The sequence below is a fragment of the Lactuca saligna genome, chromosome 6 (assembly GCF_052625555.1).
Source record: "Lactuca saligna cultivar CGN05327 chromosome 6, ASM5262555v1, whole genome shotgun sequence".
In the NCBI taxonomy this organism is placed as follows: domain Eukaryota; kingdom Viridiplantae; phylum Streptophyta; class Magnoliopsida; order Asterales; family Asteraceae; genus Lactuca; species Lactuca saligna.
Genome location: NC_136422.1, coordinates 21,491,833 through 21,501,334, shown reverse-complemented (window position 1 = coordinate 21,501,334; position 9,502 = coordinate 21,491,833). Strand labels below are relative to the sequence as shown.

At 33.5% G+C, this 9,502-nt stretch overlaps 1 protein-coding gene across 1 annotated transcript; it reads right to left on the bottom strand.

The window, feature by feature from the left end:
* Positions 1–2,931: 2,931 nt before the first annotated feature.
* Positions 2,932–8,064, bottom strand: LOC145000208 (putative sucrose-phosphate synthase 1). The gene is made up of 11 exons (XM_078959402.1): positions 7,680–8,064; positions 6,809–6,898; positions 6,415–6,656; positions 6,251–6,314; positions 5,469–6,161; positions 5,283–5,369; positions 5,055–5,186; positions 4,800–4,976; positions 3,638–4,708; positions 3,432–3,559; positions 2,932–3,355 (listed from the first exon to the last, which is right to left on the bottom strand). The coding sequence occupies exons 1-11, from the start codon at positions 7,860–7,862 to the stop codon at positions 3,082–3,084; spliced, it is 3,141 nt and encodes a 1,046-aa protein (XP_078815528.1). The 5' UTR covers positions 7,863–8,064; the 3' UTR covers positions 2,932–3,081.
* Positions 8,065–9,502: the final 1,438 nt, after the last annotated feature.

The following is a 9,502-nucleotide window of genomic DNA, read 5'->3' as shown; positions in this document are numbered from 1 at the left end:
TTATATAATTTTTTTCATTTAATATTTAGAAATTACAACCATATTTGTTTTTTTCTAGAATCACATTAAATAAGTTTATGTTTTAATCCCAAAATTTGTGGTTTAATCCCAAAATTTAATTTTTTAAACAAGAAAAAAGTCTTCATTATCTAATTTTATACGATAATCTATCATTTTATGTTAAAAAAAATAAGAATTTTTTCGTTAATTTGAGCAAAATAAAATAATCGAAACTTTTCTATTTAAAAAATAAAAATTAGGATTAAACTGTATTATTACCCAAAATATTAGGACTTTATTATATATATATATATATATATATATATATATATATATATATATATATATATATATATATATATATATATGAAAGGAAAATGCTGTTAAAAACAGTGTTTTAAAACCCGGGTCGACCCTGCCGGTTGGACCGTGACCCGGTGTAGAAGGCGGGTCAATTGAGACCGGTTTTTTGTAAAAATACGAACCGGATCGAACCGGCCGGGTTTCCCCTAAACCGCGGTTCGACCGCCTATGTCGAACCGGTTAAAACCGGATTGACCCGTTTTAATAGGGTTTTGATAGTTGGATACAAGTATCGAATGTCAAAACAACGAGCCGTTTGCGATTTCTTTAATGTTTTTCAATGTTTAAACTTTGTGGACATCAAATTATTGGTTTTATATGTTTATGGATTATGCATGAAAATAAAAATATATAAAAATAGAAAAAGATCATAAACCGGGTTGACTTGACGGTTCAACCGGTTGAACCGGTTGACCCGTGAACCGGTCATCACACCGGATCAACTAAAAACCCGGGTTTTAAAACATTGGTTAAAAATAATAATAAGTAAAAAAAAAACGTAAACTAAAAGACTTTTCATTTCATTTTAAGTAAGACATAAAATACAATTTAATATATAATTGTTTAATAGATTAAGTAGGCCGTCATTTCAATTTGGGTTTTAATCAAGGGATAATGACTTGAAAGGGTAACGAACTTTTGACTTTTGTTACATTTAGTCACTAAACTTTTTTTCGTTATCTATTTGTCATTGAACTATTGAAACTGTTCACATTTTACCCTTATGACCGGCTGTTACCGGTCATAAGGGTAAAATGTGAACAGTATCAATAGTTTAGTGGCAAATAGATAATGAAAAAAAGTTTAGTGACTAAATGTGAACAAAATCGAAAGTTCATTTCCCTCTAAAAAGTTCAATGACTAAATGTGAAGAAACTTCCTATTGTATTATGTTTTAGCAAAATTATTTATTTTTGTTTAATTGTAGCAATATTTGTTGATGAAGAAATCTATGAAATAAAAAAATAAAATGTAACATCCGGATTTCCAGGTATCATCACTTAAGTATTTTTCTTTTGAGTTAAGAAGAGAGACTCGACGAGTTGACGCCTCAACTCGTCGAGTAAGGTCACGACTGATGACTCGAATTAATGTATGGACTCGACGAGTCGGTGAGGCGACTCGACGAGTTCGTGCTATTGGCAGAAACCCTAAATCTTTGGGCTCGAGCCAAATTTAAAGGCATTTATGGCCTTCAATTGTGACTACCTTTCCCATAAGTGAGAACCCTAGCGAGCTTGAGTGTGTAGAGTGAGAGGAAGAGCTATCTTTTAGCTTTTTGGTGTGATAGATGTGAACCCTTCTAGGTTCAGAGAGCCGAGAATATGAAGCTTTAGTAGAGTAAACCTTGGGGTTCAAAGTTAGGAATCATTTATGGTATATATAATTACTTTCATCTTACACATAAATATGAAGTATTTTATATCAATTACGTGCTATGTGTGTATATTATTTGAATATTTGCTGTCTATACTGGATGAACGATTTTATACATGTTTTAAAAGATTTAAATGGTATATTTATTTTATATCTACAAATATGTTGCGGATGAAACATGGGTAGATGAAATAGTTGGTGTGTGATGAAATAAAATGATGAGAGATAGGTGATGATAGAAAGGTGGTGATAATTAGGTAAATAGATGATGATGAATATGTGATGTAGGATGAAAGGAGATACCATAACCTTTACCAACAATGTGGCGATGTAGTCATCTACCAGAGTATAGATGGCGACCACAGACTATTCTAGATAACCCAGTGGAAACACCAGCAGACCAATAACCTGTAGGTGATGAATTACGAGTTCATGCGATGTTGTAACTACGTATTCATGTGGTGATACTCTAACCCCTTACTATGAATTACGATTTCAGACGATGTTGTAACTACATATTCATGGGATGTCACAAATTTCGCATGCCAAACCAATGGTCATAATTCACATCAGTGAGAATGGTTCATTTTTTTTTTGTAAAACCAAAATCAGATTGGAAATTTTGATTTTTTATTTCGGAAAATGTCAAACCATTGGTTTTTTATTTCGGTTTTGGTTTTTTGTTTTTTTTTAAATATATTTTCAGGGTTTTGTTTTGTTTTTTTTTTATTTCATAGTTTTCTTCATCAACTAATTTTGCTACAATTTAACAAAAATAAATAATTTGCTAAAACATAATACAAGAGAAGGTTTGTTCACATTTAGTCATTGAACTTTTTAGAGGGAAACGAACTTTCGATTTTGTTCATATTTAGTCACTAAACTTTTTTTCGTTATCTGTTTGTCATTGAACTATTGAAACTGTTCACATTTTACCCTTATGACCGGCAAGGGTAAAATGTGAACAGTTTCAATAGTTCAATGGCAAATAGATAACGAAAAAAAGTTTAGTGACTAAATGTGACAAAAGTCGAAAGTTTGTTACCCTTTCAAGTCATTATCCCTTTAATCAATGGTGGTTTTGAGTCAATGGTTTTGACCATTTAATTAGGTGTCAATAGCAACACCCCACATAAATATAATGTACTTTGAATTTAAAATAAATAAATAAAATAAAAAAAATCCATTTCTAAGAACATAGTTACAAAATTAACAACCTATATTATACGTTTATAACCAATCAAACAAAAAAATCGAGTTAACAAATAACCTCATTTTATATGCACTAAACTATGAGAACCTTTATGCAACAATTTTCATTTAGAAACACGAGTCAAAAAACTACACTTTCAAAACTCCTAGTTTCATAATTGCTTCATTTACTTGATTCTTGTTGCATTCCTCAACTTGAATGATATTAGGACCTTCACATGTAATTACATGTTCAAGAGGATAGCTTCTATTGCTATGAAGCTTTTTAGCTTCATTGCAAACTCCTTTTAGTACCAACGTTTTATGTATTCCACCACGTAAACATTCATAATCAGTATCCCCATATTCTCCCACAATAACCACTGTGTTTGACAAATTTACCCCCCATCTAACGTACAAATACCTGAAAACAAAACGACAATTATAAATTTATAACAACATTAACAAAGCTTATACTAAATTGTAAACCAAATACATACCTTAGGGCTTGGGCTCGAGAAGCAACTAAAGGTATGACGTTCAATTTGGTACCATTTTGGCAATAAATAGCCTGGCAACGAAGAACTTGCTTTCTTAAAAACTCACGAAGGTCTTTTATTGGTGGTAACTGTAAAAAAAACAAAAAATAAAATAAAATAATGAGATATAAAAATTTGTAAAATCTGATTAGAGAATGATAACTTACTGGATCGGAATCTTTGATACTGAATGTAAAACAATGTATGGATCCTGAATCGCTTGGGACAACCAGTTCTTTATCTTTCTTTCGTTCACTAATGGTGGAAGCCCAATGAAGTAAAGTGTTCATTAACTGTTCTCCTCCCCAACGATAATCAATATGCGAAGTGTATTCAGAATCCAACTCAAATGGAAGCTCCTTAGGACTCCCTTCAAATCCCGATGACGATAATGGATAGTAGATCTCGCTACCACTGTTGCAGATAAAAGCATCGAATTCCAATGGATCAATTTTACCAGATTGCAGAAAAGAATGGATCTCGGATATCGATGCAGCTGTTGATAATATCAACCCTACAAATTCCCGCTTCTCCACTCTCGCAATCTCAATCACCATCTTTATAATCTCCAGAAATTCTTTAGTCATACCGGAATCTACAGCCACAACGATGAACGATTTCTTCCTTCTTAATCCTGGAAACTCGAGTTTGTCTTGAGACGCGAATTTTGCTAGGGTTTCGGCTTTATGTGCAGCGGATTTCTCGAGTTTGGCTGATAATTTGGTCAAACTTTCTAGTTTTTTCCCGATGCTTAATTTCCGCTTGAATGTTGGGGAATTCACGTCGGCTTTCTGATAGATGTCGATGATTCCTTGATCGTTTATCACTCCGTCTAATGAAATCTTCAAATCGTTTAGATCTCGTAGTGAATCTTCAGGTGATTGTGATTCTGAGTATTCGTATCCTACTGAACAGCTTTCCCATTGTGGATGCCTTGGTCTGCAACAAGCGATTCGAGCTAGATAATTCTTGCAATGCTCCGGCCATGAGAAGAGATGAATGTTTTTGAGTCCGTTGTGTTTGCATCTCGCCCATAGATGTTTATCTGCTACAAGCTTCAAAAGCGCGTCTGCTATGGATTGCTGATTGTGTGGATCGATTAACAATCCGTTATCAAGAACCTTCTGGATATCAACAGGACCTCCATTCTTAGTCGCTACCATTGGTAAACCATACGCTGCTGCCTCTATCAGAGTGAGACCAAATGGTTCGATGAACGCTGGATTGATGAACACACCCTAAAATCGAATACACGGAAGCGAACAATGTGAGATACAAGTAGAAGTTTCATAATCGTATGTATGATCATAGAAAGTAGAAGCACAATACCTTGGTTCTTGCAGCTAGGCGATATATATCAGGAACTTCGGATTGCTTATGGTGTTTTGGATATGAAACTTGACCATACATATCGTATTTGTCAATCAACTTCAAAATCGAAAGTAAAACCGCTGAATTTGTGGGAGACATTTCATCGATACCATCACGATTTCCCATTATCAATGTCTGCAAAATAGTCGTAAAATAAATGAAAGTGAAACCAACGTCGTCATGTAAACAGAGAGCTAAACAGAGAAAACATACAAGATTTGCGAGCTCCCTCAATGAACGATTTTCCCCAAAAGCTTTCACCAAAGTGGTCAAGTTCTTTTTCGGGTCGGGTCGGGCTAGAGCGAGGATAATCGGTTTGCGTGGATTACTAAAGAACCTCGTTATCTGTCAAATTGAAAACCAGACATTCATATTTCATCATCTTCTTCACAAATCACAGTCGCATAAGAAATTGATTCCGACTGTTAACCATTAACAAACCTCCGACCAAACAGGTGGATCTGGAGTTCCGACTGGATCATCTTTGTGTGAAACAATATGCTTGAACTCCATTCCCGGAGGTATTACCTGTGACATTAATCAGCAAAATTCGAGTTAATCACGCAAAATTAATCAACAAAAATCGAGTTAGTTAATCAGAATCGTTTCGAGTAATAAGAAACTTACGACTGGACGAGGCATGAATCTACCAAAACAACTCACATTCCGTCTGTTCCTAGCTCTTAATTTTCTCTCCAAAACAGGGTCAAACCCATCGTACAAACCCCATTGTTCGTCAATCTCTTGTCTAGTGCTCGTAATAATCACTTCCGATGAATCAACAGCTATCTCCTCCGCTTCAATCCGTCTCATTATCCTATAAGTAGTATTGATATCATCCTTCGATTGTCGTCCTTGTTTCAAAATCTGCTCAAGTTTATCGCGACCAAGTGAATGACCAGTAAACAGCATCGGAACATTCAAAGTGCCTGATAAAAGAGCAGCAGCGTTTCCGGCGTCGGCATAATGACCGTGAATAGACGCCGGCCAGACTGGTTTTCCGTCGCCGATTTGGTCAGCTAAAACTTTTGACATCTGCAAGATGTAGGCTAAAGCGCCATCGACGAATTCGGGAATGTGGGGCCAGAGGTGCTCTTTTGGGATGTATTTCTCTTTTGGACCAAAGGGTATTCGGATTATGTAGGCCCCACTGCTCTCGCCGGTTTCATAGTCGTCGGCGTTGAGTGGAGTTAGCATTTCTGTTGGTTCGCCGTATGACCAGTCAACGCCTGGTGCTGACACTTGTCTTGTTAGTAAATCTACTCGATAAATCCCTTGCATTGCCCCTAATGCCCTTGCCAATTCTACTACATACTTAACCTAACAAATCAAAATTTTTATTACAACATAAAATTACTTATCAGTAAAAAGTTAAGTTGTTAACTGTTAAAAAATTTATTAAATTTTACCTGACCACCTGTATCAGAGTCACGACCGAGCTCCATGTTTTCACCACGAATGAGACCATGGAGACTGTAAAAATTTTTGTTCTTAGTTAAGAAAATAGATGCAATAAACTAGAACGAAAAATATGAGTTTTATATTTTAGATAAAAATAATAATAAATACATACCTTATTAATACGATGTAGAGTTTCTTTTCCTTTTGTTGAGTAGCAAAGTTTTTCAACACATCGACCGAATTAATTCTTTTCATTCCACCCTTAGTGCTAACGCCTTTTGGTGTAAGTTCGGTTATTGTATCTCCTTTCTCTCCTTCTGATAATTCTTCCGAAATATCAGCAAGCAACGGTTTGAGAATTACATTTGTTTGTCCCTTTTCTTGTTTCATTCTATTTTGAGATTCTTCACCTAGCTACACAAAGAGAAAATTAAACAATCCTCTTTTAGAATTTAGTTTTTAAGAGTTACAAGGAAATGTTGTGTTGCATATTTGTATATGCAACAGAACATTTCTTCGGGTAGACATTGATCTAAAAATATCAGATAATGATTGATAAAGAAAACCTGTTTCTTCCTACGTGCTAAGTTCCAAATCCTCCAAGACATATTCTCTAATCTTGTGTTTCGTTCTTGTGAATCCCGGATGGACGAAGCCTATGAATATTTGGAACATAGGGTTATGATATTTGACAAAATAATATCGGGTTAAAATCAACAAAATACAACTATCATCTCCATAATAAATAAACTTTGTGAATTGTGATTTTAAATAATATATTTTGCAAAGAGCTTAGCTAGTATTATTGTATTAAACCAAATTATTGATGATATGACTAAAGGTTATCAAATTGTTGTTTAACAAATGACATAAATTAGGTATTTATTAGAAATGTATAAATACTAACTTATTTTATGACTTTATCCATTCATAAAATGATAAAATTATTGGGTTATTTATGTCAAATAATTAATTAAATTTGGTATCAAAACTTTAGTAACATTACTATGCACTCGTATTATCAAAATTTATCAAACAGATAAGATCATCAAAGATAAATCATTAAAACTTCAAACGATAAAGGTGGCACTATTCATAGCAACATAGTATTAAAGCTGATATATTAAAACTGATCGAATTGAGCATTACATAATCGCTGTAAAATATACATCTTCAGCCAAGAAATCACCTTTTTTTTTATTTGTATTAAAATTAGGATAATGATAAATTCTTCCAACTTACATGTTCAAATGTTTAAAGAACAGTCTAGAAATATCTCGATTAATCTTAAACATATCTGCCCTTGGTTAATACTGTATCAAGTTTCTGTGAAACCAGAGATTATATGCAAAATCGGATCAAATCGAGAAGATTAACCATTACGCAAACTTGAATTCTTATCATGCGGAATTAAATGATGGAATTAGGTTACATTACCACGGCCCAAGAACGACGAAGATCGGTCTCATCAAATTTCGTGATAACCTCTTCAACAAAGTACCGAGTGGGGCTGAATTTCCCTCTTTCCCTCAACATCAACGACGAATTCTTGTCTTCAAGCCCTGGACCTACATCCAGGATCGCTTCCAGGTAACTGTTGATCCAATCGTTTCCCGCCATTTTTAAATTTCAATCACCTGAATCCTCAATTACACATCGATTGATGTATATGAATTCGATGCGTTAGGTTTTTTGTAAATTTCTTCTTCGTTTGAGGTTTGATGAGGAGAATTCGTTACGAAAATGTGTGAACCGAGACAATATTCAGATCTCGTTTTTGTCTGTTTTTAGATGAATGACTAACGTTTAGCGAAGAATTGGGAGGAATCATGAGTAATGGAGCAGAGAGAGAGGGAGAAAGTTTCGCAGGTGTACGGAGAACTCGCCATGGGAGTTGCTTGTGCATGATAACATATCTGGTTTAACAGAACTTTTCTAAATGGGTCGGGACCGGGTGGGTCGGGTCGGTTCGATTTCATATCCTATACAGTTTTTTTTTTTGAAAATATTAAATATTATTAGCAATAAATAACTATTGTTGAGAGTTGAGACAATCTTATCAATATTTGTAATAAGTCAACATCAGAATTAAATAATAATTTAAAGATGTATAACAAATACAAACTTACAAATATATTGTGCATTAAAAAAAACTTAGAATAAAAAAACAAATTTAGTGTAATCTTTTAATCATTTGACAAAAATAACAAAAAAAAAAAAAAAAGTTAAAAATAATCCAAATAGCCATTGAAATTGTATATGCCCTTATTGAGTTGTAATTCTAGGCATGCCATTTCATCGTGGCTCAAGTCATGCACTTATTGTATTTAAGGCGGGAAAAAAATTATCCTCAATTTTATAATTTCAGTTAAAAATCAAATAAAAATAATCATCTGCATCAACAATGTTTATGTAATGGTGTTTAATATTTATGAAACGATCTAATTTTAATCTCAAATGAGTTAGAGGAAAGCATTTGTGATTTTTCTAAATTCTTTGTTTTCCTCTAATTTATCTGAGATTTCCTCTACTTCATTCTGGATTTCTTCTAACTCATCCGAAATTTTCAAGATTAATACATAACCTTATGCATAGACCATGTACAATCATAGATAAGGTGATTTCCTCTAACTTTAAAGAAGAATGTATCAAACAAAATTTACACATAACTTATCTGTGATTATCATAGATAAATATTAAGAAAATTACAAATTAAGAGTTTTTGTCCGCTATAATATGATTATTTTTTGTTTGACTCTCAACTGAAAATGTAAAAATGAAGATAATCTTTCTCCTACCTTAAATCTTATGGGTTTGGCCCACGATAAAATTGCAACACATAAGCTGAAATCTCAGCCCAATAAGGTTTCATATGCCATTTAAGTGGTTATTTGGGTCTTTTTTTTTTTTTTTTTTTTTTGCTATTTTTTGGCAAATGATTAGAAGATTATGCTAATTTTCATTTCCTCTAAAAAATCATTCTTCGTCTAATATGAGTTTTCGAAGACCTTTGTTTTAGTATAGAGGCAAACTATCCCAAGTTACAGACTTCCTTTCCGATCTTAAATGTTATGGGTTTGGCCCACATTAAAATCGCGACATATAAGCTAAAATCCAGCCCAATAAGGGTCATCCGCAAGCTTAGTGTTTATTTGGGTCCCCTTTTTTTTTTTTTTTTTTTTTTGGCAAATGATTTAAAGATGAGAAAATACCATAAATAGTCAAAAAAAAAAAAAATGGGGGTGTTTTCAAAAAATAGA

Bases quoted from the DNA above. Each gene is read 5' to 3' on its own strand.
- LOC145000208 (XM_078959402.1), bottom strand. From the start codon at position 7,862: ATGGCGGGAAACGATTGGATCAACAGTTACCTGGAAGCGATCCTGGAT. The intron at 6,899-7,679 runs GTAATGTAACCT...AAATATTCATAG, and splicing joins TTCGTCGTTCTTGGGCCGTG to GCTTCGTCCATCCGGGATTC. The intron at 6,657-6,808 runs GTTTTCTTTATC...CTCTTTGTGTAG, and splicing joins TAGCACGTAGGAAGAAACAG to CTAGGTGAAGAATCTCAAAA.